This window comes from Mixophyes fleayi, unplaced genomic scaffold (assembly GCF_038048845.1).
Source record: "Mixophyes fleayi isolate aMixFle1 unplaced genomic scaffold, aMixFle1.hap1 Scaffold_35, whole genome shotgun sequence".
Lineage (NCBI taxonomy): Eukaryota > Metazoa > Chordata > Amphibia > Anura > Limnodynastidae > Mixophyes > Mixophyes fleayi.
Genome location: NW_027447498.1, coordinates 1,142,264 through 1,168,223, shown reverse-complemented (window position 1 = coordinate 1,168,223; position 25,960 = coordinate 1,142,264). Strand labels below are relative to the sequence as shown.

The window sequence follows — 25,960 nt, the reverse complement described above, 5'->3', positions numbered from 1 at the left end:
TTGCGGTTCACCTTCGTTTTTGCACCGGAAATGGTCAGAAATTTCAATAAACTTTATTCATTGCTCCTTTTATATTATAGACAGTTCTTCTGCGTTCCACATCAGGAATCAACTTAACTATACAGTATTATGCAAAACAGAGTCAATGGTAGTTAGACTTTTGCATTATAATAAAAACATATTATTACAAGGCTGTCATGTTGAATATATTATAAATGGTCTTCCATTAGAAAAACATGAAAGAAAAAATAAGAAAGTAAAAATACAAAAATAAAAGTACATACAGGGACATGTAAATGTCATTTAAATAATTTAGATCTCTTATGTGCATATAATAGAAATTACAATGTATGATGGTATCGTGAGATCAATTACAATGAATTATGTTTATTTCACAATAATATTAATAATAATTGTTGTGGATTTGCAGGAATTATAATCCTACATCTGAAAAGGGAAAAAAAGACAACAAAGCAACATAATCAGCTTAAAAAAAAAACATTTTATTTCAAACTCCTTATTTAGACCATAAGGGACAAGAGCATTTAATTTATACATCCGTCATTTCTCATGTCACTAACATTTTTTCTAAATTTCTGTTTCCAACTGATTGACCACTTGTATACCCCAAAAATCTTCATAGAGCAATTATGGATTTGTTTACAGAATGTGTCTTTTCCTGTTTTAATATTATATAAATGTTCTGATATTCTTTCTTTCAGTGGTCTAGATGTTTTCCCTACATATAGTAATCTGCAACAACATTCTAAAATATATATAAGATTTTTTGCATTACATGTAATGAATTGATCAATTTTATATGTAATGCCATTGTGGGTAAATTGTGTAATTTTTAATTTTTTTGTTTTCAATGGTTTTATATCCTATACAATCTCCATATCGAAAAAAATCTTATGCTAACAAAAATTATTCCCCTGAACACATACAAAAGGATTGTTATATTACAAAATGACGTTATGTCTACATATTTTCTTCTTTTCCCATGTACCATGCATAATTGAATATTGTGACTGGAATCTTTTCTTGGCTTGAAGAAGAGATAAATGATCTTCCCAAATATAAGTATTAGCCAATCATCAATTTATTTGTGTATCCACAACCTTTAGCTGTGGAAACAATAGGTTCTGTATTCACTTATTTGAACACATTTCTTTATCTTTACATTGTTACAAGCTGCGAATAAAGGGATTACTTATACTCACACTTTCTCTATCTCACAGCGTCTTGATCGCTGACTCCTTAACACGCACGGGACTCTTCCAGAGATTAATCACATGTCCTTTTCTCTCTTCCCTATTTGGTTTCATTGGTTGTCATAGTTTAGTTTCCAGATTTCACCAGCACGCTAACTGCTAACGCGAAATGGTGGATATTCACGCTAAACTCTTGCACCTGGATGAGTAACACACGTCTATATATTACCTTATTAAATTCATTATTGAGTATGCTATCACTGATGAAAGTTTTGGATTAACTGAAACATTGTACATTATGGATTAAAATTAATTTTTGACACTTTATCTCTGGCTCAAATCCTTAAGTGCTGCCCGTTTTATTCAGCATGATTTGCATCCGACTTGAGGTGAGCACCTGGGTCAGTAAATGTTTGGACTGTATTGAGCGTCAAGCTATGTACTGCTATATCATCTATTTTAATCAACTGATTTCACAATATTTGGAGTATCGCAGCAACCTTGTTTCATATCCAATTGCTTTTGTCCTGTGTGAATTTTCCGATGTTGAACAAGAGATGATTTACCTGCAAAATATTTCCCACACTCAGAGCAAGAAAATGGTTTCTCACCTGTGTGAGTTCTATGATGATCAATAAGATTTGATTTCTGTGTAAAACATTTCCCACACTCAGAACATGAAAATGGTTTTTCACCTGTGTGATTTCTGTGATGTTCAACAAGAGATGATTTAGCTGCAAAATATTTCCCACACTCAGAGCAAGGAAATGGTTTCTCACCTGTGTGAGTTCTTTGATGTCTAATAAGTTTTGATTTGTTTATAAAACATTTCCCACACTCAGTACATGGCAATGGCTTATCACCTGTGTGAGTTTTCTGATGTTCAACAAGAGATGATTTAACTGCAAAATATTTCCCACACTCAGAGCAGGGAAATGGTTTCTCACCTGTGTGAGTTCTCTGATGTCTAATAAGGTTTGATTTGTTTATAAACCATTGTTCACACTCAGTACATGGCACTGGCTTCTCACCTGTGTGAGTTTTCTGATGTTGAACAAGAGATGATTTACCTGCAAAATATTTCCCACACTCAGAGCAAGGAAATAGTTTCTCACCTCTGTGAGTTCTCCGATGTTGAAAAAGATTTGATTTTTGTGTAAAACATTTGCCACACTCAGAACATGTAAATGGTTTTTCACCTGTGTGAGTTCTCTGATGTTTAATCATTTCTGCTTTCTGTGCAAAACATTTCCCACACTCAGAGCAGGGAAATGGTTTCTCACCTGTGTGAGTTCTCTGATGTCTAATAAGGTTTGATTTGTTTATAAACCATTGTTCACACTCAGTACATGGCACTGGCTTCTCACCTGTGTGAGTTTTCTGATGTTGAACAAGAGATGATTTACCTGCAAAACATTTCCCACACTCAGCGCAAGGAAATGGTTTCTCACCTGTGTGAGTTCTCTGATGTCTAATCATTTCTGATTTCTGTGCAAAAAATTTCCCACACTCAGAACATGGAAATGGTTTCTCAACTGTGTGAGTTCTCTGATGTCTAATCATTTCTACTTTCTGTGCAAAACATTTCCCACACTCAGAACATGGAAATGGTTTCTCACCTGTGTGAGTTCTATGATGTACAAAAAGATTTGATTTGCGTGTAAAACATTTCCCACACTCAGAACATGGAAATGGTTTCTTACGTCTGTGCGTGATCTGCTTTTTATGAAGAGATAATGTAACTGTAAAGCTTTTGTTAGCAGGAAAATATTCCTCATGATCAGAGGGATCAGATGATTTATCTGCTCTGTGAAGTATTGGATGTATATTTAGGGCAATGGGGTTTTCTCCAGGAGACTCTTGTGTGATGTTATCTTCTATTTCACAATCTGTTGAAACAATGAATTTTCCTTCGGAGATATTCCTGTGTTTGCATCCATCTGCTGAAAACAGAATAAATGTATGGAAACAGACTTCTTATTTTAAATTAACATTAAAAAGCCCAACATTTTCATACTATGAGTAAGTTGAAATGTTCAGATGTTTAATTTTAATTTGCAAACTACAAACACTTTATGATAATAATAAAACTGCATCAAGCACAATGCATAGACCCAGCAACAGTGACACACAGATCACATCCAGATTCATCAACTCCAGCCAAAATGCAGACTTTACACACTGTCATAACCACAAATAAGTTCTGCAGTTACTTAGCCGTTGTGTGTGGTTTGATTGTTACCTTAATTAGTGCACCAAACAGAAACTGGTTATTGTATAATAAGAAATGTATATGATGGTGCCAATAAATTATGTTCTTTAACTATAAAACATATAGGGCCTGATTTAGAGTTGGACACAATTCCAGCTAATCAGTATAAACAGCACTTTTAGCCAAGGATCCGTCTCAGCTTGTATTCTGACTGAGACGGATCTCCTCCTTGCACCTCTCTGCGGTTAGAGAGGTGGAACGGGGAAGTTAGTGGGCGAGCCTAGCAATGTAAAGGTGTGTTCAAGCACTTTACATGCTATGTGGAGTTGAAAGCAAGCTGCAAATAGGTCTTTAGGAGACGGATCTGTTGCGGGTGCTTTCTGCTGGTGCAACAGACCTTGTTGTGTTAAAAAAGATTTTAAAAAATTATTACATTTTAAAAAACAGATTTGCACCCCCTCCCAAATAGCTTAACTAACCCGAGTGCTGTTAGTGGGGGAAGAAGCACAATTTATTTTTTACATTAATTTTCTTATTCATTAATATGCCTTACAGGGTCGCTGTGACTGATACAATTAAGTGTATCATGCACACCGGTCCATAAGGCAGATAAAGAGGTGTTTGTACAATTTGCACAGTATTCTGAGTTGCCGGATCTAAAGATTTGTGTGACTTGGAATACTGTGTAAATTACAGGATGAAATTTACATTTACGAGTTAAGCCTAAATTCCCTCCGACTAAATCAGGCCCATAGTATCTATATGTTGTAGAAGTAGTAGCGTTTCTGTCCTCAGCATTGTATATTTTTTTATTTTAATTTTAGACTTTACACAATGCCCAGCCAGGATCCTAGGGCAGGAAGACTCATTAGCCAAGAAGACTCATTAGCCAGGGACATTTCAAACTAGACACTGTCCTCACATACAAACACTAGAGCCTCAAAGTAGAGTGGACATAGATTAAATCAGCAGTGAGTCCTGGATATAAGTTTACACTACTCTTAGGTCTTACACCATTGTACAGAGCAGAGGAGAGCATCAGGACAGAGTAGGAGAACGGAGCAGGACACAGATGGGCAACAGTACATAGTAAAGTATAAGGGCAGAGCAGGGTACAGACTAAGCTCAGCAGATGAAGAGCATCCAAGCACGTAGATTGTACAATTATGTGTGTGTGTGGTTATAGATCCATGTGTCAGAAGGTGGAATTTGTGTTTAGTGTACTTTGTGATGGGGTGTATGTGATCTTAGAGGAAGGGGGATAATCTTATATTTTGCATTAGCATTACATTGCTACTATATAGCCAAGGATAGAATATTTCTGGATTCTTACACAGGGAAGATAATGAGTAATGACACGTGGTAATAGAGAGAGAATTATGGGTAGTATCCCAGGATCTACTGTACAGGATGTACATGAGTAAATTCATGGTGTCGTTGCACTCTGACATCCCATGAGCTACACCAGACAGTGTGAGGAGACTGGTCAGATCTCTGGGCTGGTAGCACACAATGATATGATGTGAGGAGGAGACTGGTCAGATTTCTGGGCTGGTAGCACACAATGATATGATGGGAGGAGGAGACTGGTCAGATCTCTGGGCCGGTAGCACACAATGATATGATGTGAGGAGGAGACTGGTCAGATCTCTGGGCTGGTAGCACACAATAATATGATGTGAGGAGGAGACTGGTCAGATCTCTGGGCTGGTAGGACACAATGATATGATATGAGGAGGAGACTGGTCAGATCTCTGGGCTGGTAGCACACAATGATATGATGTGAGGAGGAGACTGGTCAGATCTCTGGGCTGGTAGCACACAATGATATGATGTGAGGAGGAGACTGGTCAGATCTCTGGGCTGGGAGCACACAATGATATGATGTGAGGAGGAAACTGGTCAGATCTCTGGGCTGGTAGCACACAATGATATGATGTGAGGAGGAGACTGGTCAGATCTCTGGGCTGGTAGCACACAATGATATGATGTGAGGAGGAGACTGGGAAGATCTCTGGGCTGTTAGCACACAGTGAGATGATGTGAGGAGGAGACTGGTCAGATCTCTGGGCTGGTAGCACACAATGACATGATGTGTGGAGGAGACTGGTCAGATCTCTGGGCAGTTAGCACACAGTGAGATGATGTGAGGAGACTGGTCAGATCTCTGGGCTGGTGGCACACAATGATATGATGTGAGGAGGAGACTGGTCAGATCTCTGGGCTGGTAGCACACAATGATATGATGTGAGGAGGAGACTGGTCAGATCTCTGGGCTGGTAGCACACAATGATATGATGTGAAGAGGAGACTGGTCAGATCTCTGGGCTGGTAGCACACAATGATATGATGTGAGGAGACTGGTCAGATCTCTGGTCTGGTAGCACACAATGATATGATGTGAGGAGGAGACTGGTCAGATCTCTGGGCTGGTAGCACACAATGATATGATGTGAGGAGACTGGTCAGATCTCTGGTCTGGTAGCACACAATGATATGATGTGAGGAGGAGACTGGTCAGATCTCTGGGCTGGTAGCACACAATGATATGATGTGAGGAGGAGACTGGTCAGATCTCAGGGCTGGTAGCGCACAATGATATGATGTGAGGATGAGACTGGTCAGATCTCTGGGCTGATAGCACACAATGATATAAAGGGAGGAGAACAGGAGTCTAATAAGGGCTGTTGGCTCCTGACTGTCCCATTGGGCAGATACTTTATCCTCATTAGTTTTTACTGACAGGAGGGTGTAGAATTACTGTTATATTGACAAAATAAGCTGAGTATGTGACTGTGACAGGCCCATCAAAATGGCCATTCAGCTCTATTTTTGTTGTATTCATACTTTTCTGTGTGTATTGTAAAATGCTTCTCTGATCAAAAGCTGGGCCGAGACATCTCCACATATACCAGGGCGGTGTCTCAGATGCTTCTGCACATGAGCGAGAATATATTCTTTCTTATCAGTAATGTACCAACAGCAAGTCTGAAAATATATTCATACCCTTATATGTAAGTTGATTCCAAGACCCTTTGTTCTCTGAGTATAAAACTGGAATGCAGCCAGAGAACATATTGGAAGCTAAGTATTTACTTTTTCTTTTATGTTATATTTATCTTAAAAATAAAGGTAAACGTCACAATAAATCTTGCATTCATTAGTCATTAACTCTTTGAAACCGAAAGAACCTCATTCAACCTGAAACACTCACTCTTTTCTGTAATAAGTGTTTATTACTCACCTGTGCTGGTATCTGTAGGGATTTCCTCCTCCTTACACTGCTGATCACCCGTCACATACGTCTCTTCCTCTCCATCTGTAATTTCTACTTTAATATCAGTCAGGACATCATCCTAAATAACCCACAAAATAGAAGTATCATAAAATGATATAAAACAGAAGAATATCTGTGTTAGATCCATACAGCTATTTTACAGAATGTATAATTAAAAGTAATTTTAGGATTTGGTGAGATCCTAAAATCTACCTGATACTCCTGTGGGATCCTGGGATTTTCTTGTGTACAATCCTGTGAATAAAGAGGATGGAGATATCTCTCTGGGGTATTTCTGTTACTGGATCCATCTGTAGGGAACACACAGTGACTGAGTACATTGCTTATATGTGATTATCAGATGATGTGTATCTAGATGGCCCTCAAAACTGCTCCCTTCTTTTACAATAAATGAAAGTATCCCCTTACCCTGTGATGTGAGGGGCCGGTGATTCTCCATCCTCACGTCCTCGTACAGACTGTTGGGTCCTTCTAATTTCTCCCACTCATCCTGACACTTTATAGGAACCTGACATACACAATGACACAGTCATCATCCAGACACATCCCATAATGTTACTGTATAATGTCCCATTCCCAGCAGACACCTCTCCAGTCAGCAGCTGAATGATCTTGTTGGTCAGTTCCAGGATCTTCTGGTCAATGTTTCCCTCACATATCAGTGAGTGAGGTTCAGGCACCGTGATGGGGCTCTGGGCCCTGCTCAATCCTCCTGACACACAGGGGCGGCTCCTGGGTGTCACACACTCACCAGGTCTCTTTATCACTGCTGTGTAATCCTGTGTATGGAGAGAGATATCCAGGTAAATAAAAATCCACATATTTGGAATTTTATTTAGAGGTTAATTGTGGAAAATAAACAATAATGTTCTATTTTATCATTACAACCCATATCCTATATTAACTATTTCCTATATACAGGAAATTGGAGTGTATATAGCATTTACCTCTCCTGCAGCCGTGGTAGTCAGCATATCGATGCCGAATACCCCGACATGATGATTCCAAAGGGCTCCTTACCGACGATCACTTGAACCAATCACAAAGAACTAATAAGCCGGCTCCCCTTCATGACGTCATTCACCATGGTGATGGGATTATCGCTGCTGTTAATGGGGTAATGTAAGTATGCGCCTATGTACAATGTACTTTACAAAGCCTTCTACATTGTACATAGGCGCATACTTACATTACACCATTAACAGCAGCGATAATCCCGTCGCCATGGTGAATGACTTCATGAAGGAGAGCCGGCTTATTACTTCTTCGTGATTGGTTCAAGTCGCTTATAACATTAGTCGTGAACGGTAATCATCGGTAAGAAGCCCTACGGAATCATCATGTCAGGGTAAGTGTCGGGGTATTCAGCATCGATATGCCGCACCCCACCCTCCTGCAGCTCCGGACATCTTCAGTGAGCCCACCTATCTGAGTCCTCTATCTACAGCCGGCCCCCATGGATCTATCATCTGCTTGGATAAATCAGTGCAAACAGTAAGATGAGTTTAAAGTGGGGGCTCAGAATGGCCGACCTTTGAAAGATAGTAGGAGAGGTAAGTGATATATACACTGTAATGGTCAGTGCATATAGGAAACAGTTACAGCCAATTATTGAAAAATAAGCATTTCTTGTATCTTTTGAACCTTTAATAAAAACTCCAGAAAATGGAAATCATCCCAGAATCGTAAAACTCAGTTACAAAGTATCAGTTAGTGATAGAAAAAAAACAACATACTGCGGCCAATGTAATATATCCCAATATCTGTGAATATTGTGGGACTGATACTTCTTTCTGAGACTGTCTACCTGCTGCTCATTTACAGCTGTTCAGATGACTGAGGCAGAGCAGAAAGTACCAAAGTGAGAGTGGTCACCACCCTGTGAGCCAGAGAGGAGAGGATCATGGGAAGGATACACTATACAATAAAAACACACCAAAGAATTAAACAAACTTTGTTATTAACCTTTATTTATAATGGCGCTACAAGGTTTCCATAGCGCCGTACATATTACACACAGTAGACCTTACAGGGTCAACAGCACCTATCCAGTCATGTCCCTGTTTTATTTATAGCGGTAAGAATGATGTCACTGTGACATTCCCAGAATCCCTCACCTCTCCAGTCATGTCCCTGTTTTATTTATAGCAGTAAGAATGTCACTGTGACATTCCCAGAATCCCTCACCTCTCCAGTCATGTCCCTGTTTTATATATAGCAGTAAGAATGTTGTCACTGTGACATTCCCAGAATCCCTCACCTCTCCAGTCATGTCCCTGTTTTATTTATAGCAGTAAGAATGATGTCACTGTGACATTCCCAGAATCCCTCACCTCTCCAGTCATGTCCCTGTTTTATTTATAGCAGTAAGAATGATGTCACTGTGACATTCCCAGAATCCCTCACCTCTCCAGTCATGTCCGTTTTATTTATAGCAGTAAGAATGACGTCACGGTGACATTCCCAGAATCCCTCACCTCTCCAGTCATGTCCCTGTTTTATTTATAGCAGTAAGAATGATGTCACTGTGACATTCCCAGAATCCCTCACCTCTCCAGTCATGTCCCTGTTTTATTTATAGCAGTAAGAATGATGTCACTGTGACATTCCCAGAATCCCTCACCTCTCCAGTCAGCAGGTAGATGATCTCCAGGGTGAGATTTAATATTCTCTCACTCCTGTCCTTGTCAATCCTCAGGGAATCAGTGATTTACACAGAACAGGTTTCACCTTCAGATGACTTCTAGCAAAAGATTCTCTGGTTCCTCACAGCTCAATGGTCTAGGAATAAATATAATAATTATAATAAACATCACAGACTAGACATGTAACCTATTAGATATAAAACACTGAGGGTCTTGTGTAGAGTTGGAAGTGCAGATATTTGGGAATAAAATACACATTTCCGTACTGCGCATGGACACGACAAATACATAAGTGTAAGTCCTATGTAGAGGTAGATGCATCGTACACTTACTGCCCTGTACACTTACAGAGGGGCAGGGAAGGGGCAGGTCAGACATAGGACAAGTACAGTAAGGGGGTTTCATGTAACTCACGTAGTATGTAGAGGTGGAAACACCAGCAGATAAGACTGTGTGTTGTGGGTGCTCGACCCCTGGTGGAAGATACGTGCTGATGGGGAACCTTATTAGTGTGTTAGAATGAAACATACACTATGCTGGTAGTGGGAATTTCAGGGGGACAAACATCATGGGGTCCCACCGAAAAAGCCACTACCAGCACTAGGCTATGACACGCTGATGACACTACAGCAGCGAAACTTGCTGCGTGGATTCACCTTACCATATACCAACTAACCCTAGCCCATTCACCGTGGCCTGAAATCTCTGGGATAACTGGCTACTACGACCTTGAAAATAAGACGGATGAGCTGTCAGTCACAGACTATTATTGACACAGATATAGAAACAATCCATACAGTATAAGGAGGGTTGTAAACCAGGTCCAGGAGAAATAATATCCAGATTAGAGGTGGCCCAGAACCCATACAGACATAGTCTCTCATGGCATTCTCATGTACGTCCTAATCTTTAGGAGACAGCGAGTGTGCTACACATAGTGCATAAAACCGAGAGCAAAGCCGAAAACAGAGCAAAATCCCAGATAAATTACAGTCTATTTGTATTACTATAAAGCAAAAGAAAGAATGATGATTGTCACCCATGACCGCCCTGTCACTGACATGAAGGAACCTTTAAAAATTCTTAAGAAATTAACTGAGTTGAAATGATATGAAATGCAGGAGATCATCAAAATGCTATGAGCTCATAACTACAAATATAAATGGTGCTTCCCTTTCCAGCTGTTTAAGTGATAACGGACCAAACCTCTTTATGCTAAATTAGTAGATCAAAGTCAAATCATTATCCCCAAACTGGGGATCCTCCCTGACTCCAAGGCCAGCAGTCCCCACCAAGGATCAACAACTATAACCCAAAACTCACCTGAATGCCAAAATGTCGGTCGCAGAGCTTTGTAAGAACTTGATTAACTCCACTTATTATATACACTTCGTTCCCCAATCTTATCCAGGATTCATTTTGTTTAACATGAGACATTCTTAAAAATGTATCCTGCTTCACTGATGTATTCAGAGACCTCCTGTACTCATGTGTCGTACTCTACCTGGATGATGTTTTAATCACCCAGCAGCAATAGGTGAAAGAGGTGCTCAAATTGGATAAAATAAGATTTTTATAATTTATACATTAAAATCTATTTCTCTAAACACAGTTGGTAGGCACTGCCGACCATGGGGTATAGAGGGCGCTGTGAAGTAAAGGCACTACAAACTTGTCTAGCCTGCTCCCTCTCCTCTATGCCCCAACTCCGGCCGGAAATACTCAGATTATTCAACTAACCAAACCGCAAGAGAGTGTGAAACTCAACCAACAGAACACACCACAAAACTGTAAGAAACAACAAAAGAGTGGGAGCGCAGTGTCCTCCAACTGTGTTTAAAGAAACAGATTTTACGGTAAGTACAAAAATCTTCTTTTCTCTAGCATAAACAGTTGAGGGACACTGCGGACCATGGGGACGTTCCAAAGCTGTCCCGAGGGGTGGAAATGCTCAGACTGAGCAGCACGTAAAACTTTACACCCAAAACTTGCATTTTTAGAAGCAAAGACATGAAAACGGTAACATTTTGTAAATGTGTGGACGGAAGACCAAGTAGCAGCCCAGCACACCTACTCAACCGAGGCCCCGTCCCGCACCGCCCAAGAAGCACTAACCAACCTAGTGAAAGGGGCAGTAAGACCCCCTGGAACTGACGCACCATCAGAGATATAAGCCTGATGAATAGTCACTGTTATCCATCAAGAGGCCATTTGTTTAGTGGCTGGCCAGCCACGCTTTCGTACATCATACACCAGAAGGCCGTCCGATATAAGTCACCGCAGTGACTATGTCTGACTGTATCTTGAAAGGCCGGAACCGCAAAATCTCCTGGGCCTGAGTTAGCACATTGAAAATGGCTCTCAGCTCTAATGCATTTCTGGGTAGACAAGCTTCCTCTCGGGACCAGGCAAGTGAAGATGCAGAGCCAGCGCCCCCAGCCTGAGAGACTGGCGTCTGTTGTCACAACGTCCAGTCCCACGACACCAAGTTGCACTCCTGAATCAGATTTCCTGACCGAAGTAACCACAATAGAGAACGACGCGCCTCCGCTGATAAGCAAAGGGAGTGCCCTCGAATAGAGGATTCAAACTCGACCATTTTGCCAGGATCTCCAGTTGAAATTTTCAAGAAAATTTGACCGGAAGCCAAATAAATGGATTTGTGAATGCCTTTGCATTTCCTGTCAGAGATATTCTTTAAGCTAGCAGAACTAGGCAAAGGGATAATAGTAGATTTAGCCAAATTAGCCAGAGGGGCATCCACACTATGGTGCATCTCCCAAGAACCCATTTCCACATCCGGAAAAAGATAATACATCCAATACCGTTTAGGCATCTGAAACTTTGCTTCTGTTTTTTTGTCTAAAATGAGGTCCTCAATTTCCTGAAATGTCCTCGAACTCTGATCGTCACAAATTTCCCTCTCCTCCTGTAAGGGGAGATCAGTAGAGCAATATTATATATACTACACCCTGAATATCAGAATGGGAGGATAGAGGGAGAAGAGCCTGGCTTAGATGCAGAGTGTAAAGTAATACAACAGCACAATCACACAGTCAGAATATCACAGATATGACCCAGAGACATCTAACTGTTCTCCCTCCTTGGGGACACTGTAACACAGTGCACCTCCCCTTCCTCAGCCTGCCTCTGAGGAATATGGCTGCCCATACCTACAGTCTAAACTGGTGAGGACTGTGCTCTGGTGATAGCTCCTCACCACAAAAATGTCCCAATACCTTAACAGCTCCATCACTGTCTGTCCAGCCGAGGTATAGCCAAAGAAGCATACAGGGCAAGAATGGCATCAGCTCCGTCGCCCCTACATATGGGAGACTGGTAAACATCAGCCGTGACCACCAGGGCGGTGCCCAGGCCTCTCCGGTGACAGGTGACCCTTTTCCTGGAGGTCCACATCCTGACAGGAGGGCAGCAGTAAAGCGCCAGCAGGCGCTCTCCCTGTCTGTGTCCGTGGCGTTCACAGGCTGAATGCCGCGACTATTGACAAGAATGCAGGCAAAAAAATATAATTTTAAATATTAACTAACTTAGCTACCTACTAATAAAGTGCCCTACTTCAAAGGGCACTTCTGAAAAAACTAAGTATTTCCGGCCGGAGGAGGAACACAGAGTGGAGGGAGCAGGCTAGCCAAGTTTGTAGTAACAAGCCGATTAAAAGGTAAGTTAAGGGGGATTTATTTTATTATTTCAAGGGATGCTGACAAGGGAATAAAAGTCACCTGGTCCTGGAGCATCATGGACCTTATCTCCCTGCTACATACTTCTACTTGTAATACTAATGGGGCATTATATATTATTCTATTTGGCCCATTATAAGTTGTTATCCCTTAACTAACATAGTGGTGTAATTATCAAAACAGGTGACAATTTGGGGTCACAGTGGTGTATATGTCAGGTACCGCAGGCCTGGTCACGGCACCCTGATATACAATGCCTGGCTTAAATATACTTTATTGATATTGCATCGAAACAATACAAAAATTGATTATAGTATATATCCATTCCAAGAAGCATGAAACATGAACAACATAAATATACTCATCTCTTGCAAAACTTTGTTTCATTAGAGCTGTAGTATACAAGGACAATCATGGCTGCTAGACTCCATTTTGTAATCCAGATGGGGTGGGTGGGAGCACTTTAAGAAGATTTGCCAAATAATACAATAAACAGAAAACAGTGGTTCGCTTTACTAGTCCAGGGCCATGACTGGCCTGTGGGTAACTTTCCATTTAGGAGTTGCTCTGTGTCAAGATTAGACGGTAGAGTGTCATAAATCTGTTATTGAAGCTCATGAGTTGTCAATGAACTCCTCCCAGATTTGCCATTATTTCCATAGCCACAACCCTTATTTTGCATTTTTAAACCCCATTCCCAGTCATATGCTAGGTATAGGGGCACATTTTCATGTTTCACCTGAAAACTGCCCTAACCATGTCCCTCACCACAGCTGTGATGTACCACATTACGCTTGAGGCACCTACTGAGCTAGTTAGGTGGACTTGATGTAGTAGTAAAGTGTAGACTGTAAAGTGTGTGTGTATGTTGGGGAATTTAGACTGTAAGCTCCAATGGGACAGGGACTGATGTGAGTGAGTTCTCTGTACAGTGCTGCTGAATTAGTGGCGCTATATAAATAAATGGTGATGAAGATGAATTGTAACTGATCATTATTAGATTTGTCAACCAAATAAAATAAATAATTTATATAGACTGTGACAAAAAGAAAAAAAATGCATGTTTTATATGTAGTACCATAGATTTTGCTGCCCACTTCTATATCCTGTAGCTTAAGACAAATGCCCTTTTCTGCATGATTATACCCATACTGGCACTTCAGTCATTGTGAGCTTTCTGCACAGTCAGTAACAACTCCCAATATTACTAAATAGCTACCATGATAATTATGTAATTTCACAAACAAGGTATGGAATTTATAAAATTGCGCTGACAACCACCACCCTTATTTAACTTCTGCAAATTGATTTTCATGTCATGAGCAGATGTTCTACAGTAGTACGCTGAGTATGCAGCTTTCACAAGAAGCAGGAGTACCATAATTGTCCAGTCCTGTTACTTAATGACGGAACTCTTTAATGACACAGATTTTCTTAATCCCAACCTGTGGTTAGTAGAACTTTCATGCGAAGATTCACTGTGGGGTTTGAACCATGTTTCAAACTTAAGCGATTGTGTTACCTTCAAATTCCTTCACACAAATTGCTTGGGTCAAAAGGTCATTCCTTTTAAATGAAACCATGGACCCAACGGAGCTATAGTATTTTACTGTTCAGGAGCTGGTAAAAGACTGGGAGAATTTTGTCCAGCCTATCCCACAAGTGGTTGACAGTTCTTAGGGGTGTGTTCTGCAGGAAGATCACATCTGCTTTAGGAAACTTAATGTGCAAAGCAAAGGCTTCCAACTCTGACTCCAAGAGGGCTTGACATCTCACTAAAGCTGTCTTAAAACCTGAAAATGAAACACTGTCTGACTGCTTCAGTTCAATGGGACGTGTTCACAATCCTTGCTTTATTTATACTCACGGCACCAGCTTTTCCCCAGACAGAGATTAAACTCAGTCAAGGTGAGTGCACTTCATTTAGACGTTCCACTTTTGTCTCATAACTTTTTTAGAGATCAAATTTTTAAAAAATATTACTACATGTTAAACAGCCACCAAACAGATACACCATCACATGTGGCATATTATTTAACGACACCATGTGTTGTCATGACATTTAATGATCCACTGCATCTGTTTTAAAGGGTGTTGCTGTGCACAATCTCTTAAAATTAAATAAGTCTTTCTGTGCTTTAGGTTAAAGTTCAATTGGTTCATGTTTCCTATAAAGAAGACATTTTATTTGGTATGTTCTATCAGTAGAGCTATTGTAATGTTAGTTTAGACATAATTATTTTAATAAACTGCCTATTGAAATGAAAATATGGTATATTAATGGTATAAAGTTATATGTATGCAGAGTTGATGTTTATACTATGTAATTAACATTCCACAATTATCCAGCTTCTTCTACTACTCTAATGATGCTTTGGCCAGTGTCCACTTGATTAAATATCACTAAGTACTAGATATATCCCAATAATCCTCATCTAAGCCCTATTAGATTGTATTTACAGCATTTAAGTAATACTTGACAATATAAGTGCTCCTTTTGCTGTTATCTACATATCATGGATGATGACGTTCCACAACAGATTGAAAGTATTCACCTCTGAATGAGCTCGTTTGTTGGACGTGTATTTGTTTATATGGCACAAATTGCATTGTAATCAAATAGATGCTAGTTTTTATTAGTCCAGAGAGCGACTTAGACTTTTGGATGCTGATGCTCGACTTGTTTACATAACTTTCAGGACAGTTGGTATATTTGCAATGTTCGATAAATTATGTCTTGAAAGGCACTTTCCCGAGTAATATTTTTTTAAAGCACTTGAAGTGTGTAATACTGCTAGTTTTAAAAGTGCTATCATATCACAAGAATTGGGGACAATTTATATACAACCTGTCTGAGGACCTGATGAGCTAATTCGGAAATACAGATGTAAGGATAATGTCATTTGAACATCGGTGCATTTCCAGCAAATAAAGGATGAGATCAGAGCACTCCAATCGCTTGTGCTGAACGCTCATCCGCTATCACACAGGAGCACCTATGCTCAGTAATGCCTCCAGTGTGCTTCCATGGATATGAGTGTTCCCTATTCTGTCCAATGTGTCAGCAATGAGCGATATGAGTGCCAGAGGTTGGCTGCCAAATTATAGTCTGTGGGGCGAGACTCTGCTCAGCAGCCTATTAGGAACACTTGAAAGGGAAAAAAAATGCAGGTGGCCCAGTGACCCAGCCAATGGTAGCCCACTATGGGACCAGCCCAAGGGGCAGGTGCCCCTCTGCCCCCAGCCCAACAAGCCCCCGATGAGCACTATGAAGCTTTCTAACTGGAAAAAAGCTAGTGTTTAATGCACCAGTGTGACACCACCCCAATACCCGACGGCACCTTTAATTGTACAATGATTTCTCATAAACTGAATATGATATTACATTTAAAAAACAGGATAATAGATAACATTGCTATTTGTTAGTCACCAAGGGCCTGATTCATTAAGGATCTTAACTTGAGAAACTTCTTATTTCAGTCTCCTGGACAAAACCATGTTACAATGCAAGGGGTGCAAATTAGTATTCTGTTTTGCTCATACGTTTTTTCATGGAGCACACAAATATTAGATAGATTATTTGTACTCTGACATTTAAAGTTGATATTTGTGTGCTACATGAAAAAACGTATGAGCAAAACAGAATACTAATTTGCACCCCTTGCATTGTAACATGGTTTTGTCCAGGAGACTGAAATAAGAAGTTTCTCAAGATAAGATCCTTAATGAATCAGGCCCCAAGATAGTATTTCCCAAGCTGTTCTCTCAGAGCAGAGACATCTGGGCTTAATCAGTATACTATGGCTAGGTATGGCTTCTCTTATAGACATAAATAATCATTTTTTCCGCTACTGTTTCTTTGAATGTAAGAATCCAATTTCACTCCTCCTAGTAGTATAGAAGGCTTTGTAAACTGCATTGTACATGGGCACATACTTACATTACCCCATTAAAACAGCGATAATCTCGTCGCCATGGTGACACGTCATGAAGTGGAGCCGGCTTATTACTTCTTTGTGATTGGTGCAAGTTGTTTTCAACAGTAGTTGTCATCAGTGATCGTCGGTAAGGAACCCTTCGGAATCATCATGTCGTGGTAAGTGTTGTCCGGGTAGTCGGCGTTGGCATTGGGCTGGGAGCACGGGGGCACTTGCCCACTGGGCCGGTCCCATAGTGGGGCTACCATTGGCTGGGTCACTGGGCCACTTGCATTTTTTTACTTTCAAGTGTTCCTAATAGGCTGCTGATCAGAGTCTCGCCCCACAGACTAAAATTTGGCAGCCAACCTCTGGCACTCATATCACTCATTGCTGACTATCACCGCACCTGGTAATATTCCACCCTACCTCATCCTGCTTCTCTTTCTCGTGAAGTGAGTGGGACCTTAATGATGCAATTTGCAGATTCACATCATCATACAGAGGTGAGCTGGGCCTGATGGTGCACACTAGTAGGCAAGATTGGAAAGAGAAGGAAAGAAACTGTAAACAAAGTTAAAAATAAAAAATTCATTGGAATGTTAATAAAAAAAAAAAAAAAAAAAAAATTGTGAATACATACTTGTACTTTATAATGCATTTAACTGTACTTGACATATTTTTCTTTTTACCTCAATAAAAAAAAAAAAAAAAAAAAAATTATGAAAACACACGCTTGACTTCCTCTGCAATTCTGCAGCCATCGTCCCAGGCCTTTCCACCAATATGGGCCCGGTCAGAGAAGATTTGCACAGTATGCAAAGAGTCTCCTGATCATTCAGGCCTCTTGGTAACATGAAGTTTAGTCTCCTACAGATTAACTTTCAAACTTTTAGAACTTGCCACATATTCCCCAGATGAACCCCCCCTCCCCCCTCCCAAATTCTATAGGAACATAGATTTTCCTGCACATAACTGCAATGTGCATTCTCCAAAAAAATGACACATGTTCTGCCAACCAAATGTAGTGTAGGCCATTTATGAAGCACACCCGATGTGCACCGCAACAAGCCCTAATTTCTGTAGTGCGTTTCGATGATCTGCCCAGTGGACGTTAAGGTACACTCCTATCCTGCAGGAGACGCGTCTTTACTGTAACTCTGCAAGGTATACTTTTGCCAATGAAAATCCCTCTCCATTCAAATCCTGCTCCGCAATCTGAGAACTTGTGTCTGTGCTGCGGCTCGTATGAGGAACGCTTACTCTGTACATCACTAGGAATGTTTTCACTCCACTCAGCTCCTCCACTCTGCTGGTGTCATTTGTGCTGCCCTTGAAACTGCTGCCATCATGCTCCAAAACCTATGTGTCCCATTGGTAATCTGATTGCACTCACACAAATTGAGGCCCAGAAATGGACACTTTACGGTGCATAATAAAGACCCATAGCGGGTCTTTATTATGCACCGTAAAGTGTCCATTTCTGAATGTCGACCAATATTGTCATGCACACAACATGTCATCACATGTACAACTGTTACTTCTACAGCGCAGAGTAAATAACACAGTGGTATTTGTTTTAAACAAATCATCATTTTTTGTATTCTTTTTCCCACAGCATTTACAGATGTTAGCCAGCCATTTGCCTGCCCTCTGTTTTGGACAGAGTACAACGGGAACTGCTACAGGTTCTTCCCAATGAATAAAACATGGGCAGAAGCAGACTTTTATTGTGCTGAGTTTTCACTCGGCAGGACAACTGCCAAATTAGCTTCTATCCACAGGTATGGTATACAGCTACTCCTCTGCGGGAGCCAAAATACGAGCAACTTTTATTACATTCAACTCTGAACAACTAAGTAAACAGCCAGCGCTGTGCATTGCACAACCAAGCCATGCACTTCAGAAACTTTCCTCCCTCGATTTTCATAATAGCGGCTTATATTAACTTGCCTTATACTTTTCCAATGATCCTGGCTTTATGTTGCTGTTTTTATAATTGTGATTTCTCTATAATTCTGGAAAATAATATCATTTGTGAATTGTATCTATCTATACAAAATGTATCCTTTTCATATGCGGTTTGTAAGTTTTGCTTACAGAATTGGGTACACATAATAAAGGAATGGATTAAATTAATGTTGCAGTACAAAAAATGTTTTGTAGCACATAATAAAATACATTATCGGCACAAGATAATATTTGTGGTTGAAAAAAAAAATCCCTCCTTTTCAGGGGTGCTAAATTAGTTTTGTGGGATTGCAGCTGTTTTTAGGCCACAAAAAAGATTTTGTAATTTGTCTCTGCCATTTGAAAAGAGTGACATTACATTTTGTGACATGTAATTGATTCACAAAAGCATTACAATGTAGGATGTGATATACAACACTTTTATTTTCATGGACACATAAGGATTGATTTAGTAGTGATTTTGCAGCTCATAGAAACATAGAATTTGACAGCAGATAAGAACCGCTTTGCCCATCCAGTCTGCCCAGACCTATGGTAACCTCAAACCTATTTGGTCCTTTAATCTTTGTAAGGAAATCCTTATGTCTATCCCGAGCATGTTTAAATTGCTCTACTGTATTAGCATCTACCACCTCTGATGAGAGGCTATTCCACTTATCCACTTCCCTTTCTGTGAACATAAGTGTAAAATTATGGCCACACAATTGCTGCCTAATGTGTATATTGTGAGTTGGACATATCTTCAGATAGATATTACGTGGGCCAGATTCCCATAAGGAATTCCCATCCCATTGTGACCACAGGGGGACCCCATGCTGCTATAGTGTGATCATCCTGACATACCCTCGTGTTGGTTACCGCTTTTGCAGAGGAATCCAACTCTATCCCCCTGTTTTATAGGTGACCAGAGAACACTGGTGCTGGTTAGATATTTTGGAGGTGTATGCCACTTCATTTATTTAAATCTATTTTTTAACTAGTAAAGATATGTACTGATCTTTGTCTGGAGATACGGTCTGCTCTAAACAGTGTGCATGCCCCTATTGTACGTAACCGGGGATCTAATTTACTTATGTCCATCTCTAAGTCAGACTCATAGTGCACAAAACATACTCTCATTATATGGCAGCCTACAGTTCTGTGTAATGTTGGGGGCAGGTTAGACAGAATATACATTTTTGTATATGGGGTATAACATTTGGGAAAGTTACATGTGAGACTTGCATGTAGGCACCAACAATGGAGGTTCCCAACTTAATGCATTACTTCCTCAAAATCTTGTATTTTTCTTTTCTTCTCAGCTGGGATGAAAATATTTTTGTATTTGATCTTGTGAACAGCCAAGTGCCCGGAATACCCACCGATATCTGGATAGGATTAAGTGATAGAAGACAGGTAAGGGTCATATTACACATGGGCAGAACACATATGTTCTTGACTTATCTTATATCACACAGCGCCACAACATATATATATGTGAATGTCCTATATCCACGGTTTATGATAATGTACATTATCATAAAATTTATATAACTAATAATACAGGCAACAACGGTGCAACTGTCCAACTATGAGTGAAACATGTTTTACAAGGAAATCTAGAATTCCAGGTACCATTATATACAATGTAAGTAGTGATCCACTGTCTGATCTTTAGGCAGCTCTCACAGACTCACATGTTCCATTAAGCTCTATTCATCATCATCATCATCATCATCATCAGTTATTTATATAGCGCCACTAATTCTGCAGCACTGTACAGAGAACTCACTCACATCAGTCCCTGCCCCATTGGAGCTTACAGTCTATATTCCCTAACATACACACACAGACAGAGAGAGAGAGAGACACTAGGGAGCTTGTGGGCAATTAGAGAGCTAGGCTCTCATTGGTCTGCTTCAGTATTTAGGGCAATGAGGCCTGCTGCCTCATTGCCGGTTATAGCGTTCTGTCCTCAGTTCTGCTGCCTGCTTGTGCTATCCATTTTGGTTCCTGCTACCTTGGATTTGACTACCCGTGTTTTGACCCCTGCTTGTTATTGGACCTGTGACCCTTCTCTTCTGACCTTGACCTTTTGCCTGGAATTCGGATTTTGCTTCTCTGCCTGTGAGTTTGACCCTTCGCTTGCCCTTGGATATTGCATCTGTGCCTGTGACCTTTTGACCTAGGATTCTTCTTACACTACAGTCCACCAATCACTCCTCTCCTGGGAACTCCTTTAAGTCAGTATACGTTACTCGACCCTCGGTCGGCCAGCAACCCAGTCTGTCCCCACCACTAGGGGCTCCAGCGAACTCCTGGCCTTCTGAGTAGTTCCCGAGTTTCACTGTACTGACTTGGGAGTTCCTAACAGTCCCCTGGTACAGTTAAATACTTCTAGCGGTGTGAGATATTTCTCCACAATTTCTTCTGAGTTTATTTGTGTTTGTGGCTATCTGGTTTACTTTTCGATATTGTGTACTCTTTATTGCCCTTTTTTCACATTCTATTTTTTATCAGGTGAACTAAAGAAAGCTATATAACTGTTAGCCCTAGAAGACGGAGAAGGCCAAGGCAGCATAATTTGCCATCCCCCACTTCGCCTCGATTTCAGATGTGTACTGAAAATCAGTCTAGGTCAGACTCTGCTCTCCTCTGTCTCCCCAGCTGCAGGGTAATTACTTCTAGCTGGAATAGGATTGCATTGGTGATTGCGGGTTATATTTCTGGATCACTTTTCCAAATTGTGTGTTCCGTATCTGTCTTTTCTTCTCCTCCTTTCCTATTATGTCAAATAAAAGAAGGTCTAGGTCTAGCGGAACTTCATCTATGACTTTTTATACCTTTGTAAATATTCAGCTAATGGACAGTCATATGGCCAGTCCAGAGCCGTAACTTAGAATTCTAGCGCCTGGGGCGAGAAAGACAAATGCCGCCTACCTAGCCCTAAATTTTAACCAAATGTACCTAAAAAATTTCTAAATTGCGCCCCCCTTCAGCGTTGCTCCCTGGGCAGTCGCCACTGTCGCCTAGCCCTAGTTACGGCCCTGGGCCAGTCAGATGGTAATGCAGGATGGCCAACTGTTGCACACACCTGCAGGGGTCATCTATGATTTGGTAGAACCAGCCAGGGCTACGACACAAGCACAGTGTAATTCTGAGCTTACACATCTCCCTTCCTGTCCCTTTGTTATAGGCAAAGTAATCTATCCTTCCACCTCTTTTGCTGAATGTTCAGTAATAAGTTTAAAATATTTTGCTACAATTTATTGTTCTATAAGAAATATTGAACATTGGTGTTTACAACTATATTTGAATAAAAATTAATAAAGATTGTTTTTATAAAAAAAAACTATAGATCATTGAGTGCCACATATATACACATTTTCTTTTCTTCTAGCTTTTGAATTAATTTAAGTCTTGAATATGTCAGAGTTCTGTCTTTGTTCTTAGAGAGTGTCAGATTCTGAGTGCTCCTCTAAAGAAGAGGGTGAGTGTGACAGGATGGACCGCCTATGCCACCCTGTCTGTTGTTGCTGGGAACCGGCTGGGCTTACTTTGCCACCATTCCCTTTTGTTATCCCAAATGCGCAGTCTAACCACAGTAGGAGGGGCTTACAAATGCTGCCACCATTGGAGTCCTTACCAGCATCCAGTACCGGGTTCCTTCTGGGTAACTGATGCTGCTAGTGTACCCCGTTACTGGTGTACCTGGGCTGGTTCCCCTGACCTCATCCTATGGATCAGGGTTGCTGTGAATGGATCCACCCTGGCCTATCACACTGGTCAGAGATGCTGGGTAGCAGGCAGAGCGGTGGTACTGGAAGGGGGTGTCCAAATCTCAGAACAGCCGGAAACGGATTAGAGTTGGGTCTAACCTGTAGGTCACAGGGATATACAAGTTTCCAAGCAGGTCTTTGAAGCAAGTGATGTTTATTTGCTCACACTGGTTGAAGGTACTAGTGATCAGGTCAGATGAAACAAGAAAAACAATTGCAATATAAAACAGTGTTTGTTTATCCAGTTTTGGACACAGCTTCACAGGGTAAGCCAGTCCCCTGAGGTCTGAGTTATTTTTACTATTAGGATGCAATATGTTTGCCCAAACATGGATTTACATGCAATGCAAAGCTAACAATATTTACACTTATCTGTGATATACTAAAACTTGCTTTTATTTCCTGCATTTTGTTTTAGACACAGAGGAAATCTAACATCAAGTCTAATTAAACCTCCCTGTGCCTCCAAGTGTGTTTGGACATCACACATAAAATGGTCTAATTAACATGAGATTAACATGCTTCCTTTCTTCAGACAGTTGCAGAATACATATTTCCTCCACTTGAGAATTCCCAAACAAAAAGTACAAAACCCCAAACAAATCATTTCCCTACACCAAAATGCACAAAAGACTTACTCACAAATGCTTATTGCATCAGGTATATACCTCAGAAATAATACATTTCCTCTAGCAAAGTTAAAACAAAAAACAAATTTCCTCCCCTGTCCTCAGAAATAAAGATATTTCCTTTACCAAAATACACACAATATCAAAAATAAGTACATTTGCAATTATATAAATAAGCGCACTGCACTATTTTCTTTAAATAAATTTATACCATAAGTTATTTATAAGTGATCCAGTCACAGTGAGGTTACAGAGAAATCAGAGATAGAGGATTTCTTGTGTATTGACAATAACTCTGCAAGATGACATTGGATGGACAATTTAGTGTGCACAGCTCACCAGGTGCTGCAGATATAAGACAGCGGGGGGTGAGTGGAGTGTGGTAATACCCTGTTTAAAAAAATAGAAAAGTATTTGTTTTCCTTCTTCATTATCCACAATTAGGCATAGATCAGGAATCGAGTCAGCAGTTCTCAGCTCCTTAGAGGGGACTGTTGAGAGGTAAATAGGCATGGTTCACTAAGAATCCCTCATGCTAATAAGCTGCATGATGAATCAGCAGAGGCTGTGGTTGGAGCCTGTCTGCTGGCTGGGGTTCCTGGGATATTATAGATTGTGGATACAAAATAAATATCCTACTTTTTTACTAGCTGTCTCCCTGTGGACCAATTAAAGCTAATTTGATCCTCAAGACACTCAGTGCTCATGCTCGAGTGGATATAATGAAAGGTGTCTATTGCCTTTCAGATGGATATTGTCCCTCTGGAGGATGAGAGACAGCAACCGCAACAGGGTCTGTGGTGCCTAGTAGAAGCAAAGCTCTGATAAATGTTCTAAAATTAAGAGCAGTGCTAAAAGCTTTAGTTCAGAGTGATCTTTTTTCAAGGGTATTTATATGCATTCCATGTGGATTTTGTTAGACAACGCCACCTCAGTGGCATTCAACCGCCATAGGGGTCCTAAATAACTTCCTTGTAACAAAAGGACCAGGGATCTCCAAGCTTCCCTTGTCAATGCTATGATGGTCCCATGGAATTTCAGCTAGTTACCTGTGCATTCCGGTGGTGCTTCCCATATCCTCAAAAAGAAAGTTAGGAGTCCAGGTGCAGTTTATAGCACTAGACTGGCCAAGACGGTTATTGCAGTGATTAGTATGGATGAATGTATTCAATGAGTGTGTTGTGGAGTTTTGGCCAGTCTAGTGCTATAAACTGCACATTGAAACCTACAACTATCCTATGTATATGTACACATGCAACTCCCACACACATATCATACATTGCCCGTGTGCATGTGTACTGTACATGGAGCCATGGACCATGCGGTATCTATATCATATAGGAATCTCACTGACGTCTTCAGCCGACTTCAGTCAAGGGAAATGCCGGCGCAACTTGATAACGTCAGTGAGATAGGTGACGCTGGTAACCCTGCTCTTAAGGGGGTTATGTAAGTATGCGGCTATGTACAATGTACAACCCTTTCTAAAGGGCAGTCTCTGATTGTTTGTGTCTCTACAGCACTTAATGCTCCCCACCGGCCGTGTGCTATCACAACAGTGCCCGGCATAAATGCACAAATCCCTTAAAATGCAAAGCAGGTGAATAATTAAAAAAACAACAATCTATGTTTCAGTGAGTGTTATATCTAATTCTTAAGAACTGCTAATGTACTGCATTTAACACAACGTGAGAATCTCTGGTCCCTCCCTATCATAGTAAATGCCCTCTCATCATTCCATCATTCCATCACAGCAAATGCTCTGCTCCCCCCCTCACCATCCCATTACAGTAAATATTCCACTCCCCTCCTCATTATTCCATCACAGAAAATGCTCAGCTCCCCCCCCCTTCCCTATCATAATAAACGCCCCCCCATCATAATAAATGCTCAATAAACTTACCTTGTACTTGAAGCGATGCTACGGCTCCTGGTCACTTATAGAAAGGGAGCTCGACGCACAGTGATGGCATTACCGCACACTTCCAGTCTAACGGTGTCTTGGAGTCGCAGCACCCCGAGGGACAGATTGGTCAAACTAAGGGGCCCAGACAGTTCAGGGTGCCCGGACAGACAATCCTGTCTGTCAGGGCCCCCTTACAGCTGTACTGGCCGTACCCCCCCCCCCCCCTCCCCACACTGATGGCGGCCCTGGAAGTGGGTGAAAGAGCAGAGAAGTGGGTGCGGTGTGTAGTGCGAGAAGAGCAGAGAAGTGGGTGAGGAGTGAAGGGAAATTTGTGAGGAGTGTAGTGTTATGGGTGCAGAGGTGGAACAGTGAAATGAGAGTGAGGTGTATGATGGGTGCATGTGATGCAGTGTAGGAGGGATACAGTGAAATCAGATATGCAGTGAGGGAGGGGTGCTTTAGATGCAGTGTAGAGAATTAACTGAGTGGTGTATACATAGGGGTACAGTTCACATGTGTGAGGAGAGGGATACTAGTTGCAGTTCATGTCTCTTGGGTGGGTTTAAGGATCAAGGTTTTGGGCTGCTACTTTGGTATTATTAAGGGGTGCAATGGGGATACATAGACTGTTAGAATTGTGAGAGGTGAAATATTATAGAGGTGCAGTGAGAATGGTGCAGTACAGTGCTGTAGTGTGAGAGGGTATATGCAG

General features: G+C 40.9%; 2 protein-coding genes across 4 annotated transcripts; one reads left to right on the top strand and one right to left on the bottom strand.

Moving 5' to 3' along the window:
• Positions 1–282: 282 nt before the first annotated feature.
• On the bottom strand, positions 283–9,418 carry LOC142131535 (uncharacterized). 3 transcript variants are annotated; one of them, XM_075194408.1, is made up of 6 exons: positions 9,348–9,418; positions 7,312–7,503; positions 7,133–7,232; positions 6,917–7,014; positions 6,671–6,782; positions 283–3,157 (listed from the first exon to the last, which is right to left on the bottom strand). In XM_075194408.1, exons 3-6 carry the CDS (start codon positions 7,161–7,163, stop codon positions 1,674–1,676), a joined length of 1,725 nt encoding a protein of 574 aa, XP_075050509.1. In that variant the 5' UTR covers positions 7,164–7,232; positions 7,312–7,503; positions 9,348–9,418; the 3' UTR covers positions 283–1,673. The 3 variants fall into 3 exon arrangements, with proteins under 3 accessions (XP_075050509.1, XP_075050507.1, XP_075050508.1); XM_075194406.1 differs by lacking the exon at positions 9,348–9,418 and having other exon boundaries at positions 7,312–7,793; XM_075194407.1 differs by lacking the exon at positions 9,348–9,418 and having other exon boundaries at positions 283–3,154; positions 7,312–7,793.
• Positions 9,419–14,815: 5,397 nt separating this feature from the next.
• On the top strand, positions 14,816–21,463 carry LOC142131526 (C-type lectin domain family 19 member A-like). Its single transcript, XM_075194399.1, has 4 exons — positions 14,816–14,975; positions 18,603–18,768; positions 20,257–20,350; positions 21,455–21,463. Exons 1-4 carry the CDS (start codon positions 14,867–14,869, stop codon positions 21,461–21,463), a joined length of 378 nt encoding a protein of 125 aa, XP_075050500.1. The 5' UTR covers positions 14,816–14,866.
• Positions 21,464–25,960: the final 4,497 nt, after the last annotated feature.

What these genes read in the sequence shown, in the direction of transcription:
- LOC142131535 (XM_075194406.1), bottom strand. Translation starts at nt 7,545, where the DNA reads ATGTGGATTTTTATTTACCTGGATATCTCTCTCCATACACAGGATTAC. An exon ending in GGATCCCACAGGAGTATCAG is followed by an intron (nt 6,783 to 6,916) that starts GTAGATTTTAGG and finishes TGGGTTATTTAG; the next exon opens with GATGATGTCCTGACTGATAT. An exon ending in CCCTACAGATACCAGCACAG is followed by an intron (nt 3,158 to 6,670) that starts GTGAGTAATAAA and finishes TTCTGTTTTCAG; the next exon opens with CAGATGGATGCAAACACAGG.
- LOC142131526 (XM_075194399.1), top strand. Translation starts at nt 14,867, where the DNA reads ATGAAACACTGTCTGACTGCTTCAGTTCAATGGGACGTGTTCACAATC. An exon ending in AGAGATTAAACTCAGTCAAG is followed by an intron (nt 14,976 to 18,602) that starts GTGAGTGCACTT and finishes TTTTTCCCACAG; the next exon opens with CATTTACAGATGTTAGCCAG. An exon ending in AAATTAGCTTCTATCCACAG is followed by an intron (nt 18,769 to 20,256) that starts GTATGGTATACA and finishes TTTTCTTCTCAG; the next exon opens with CTGGGATGAAAATATTTTTG.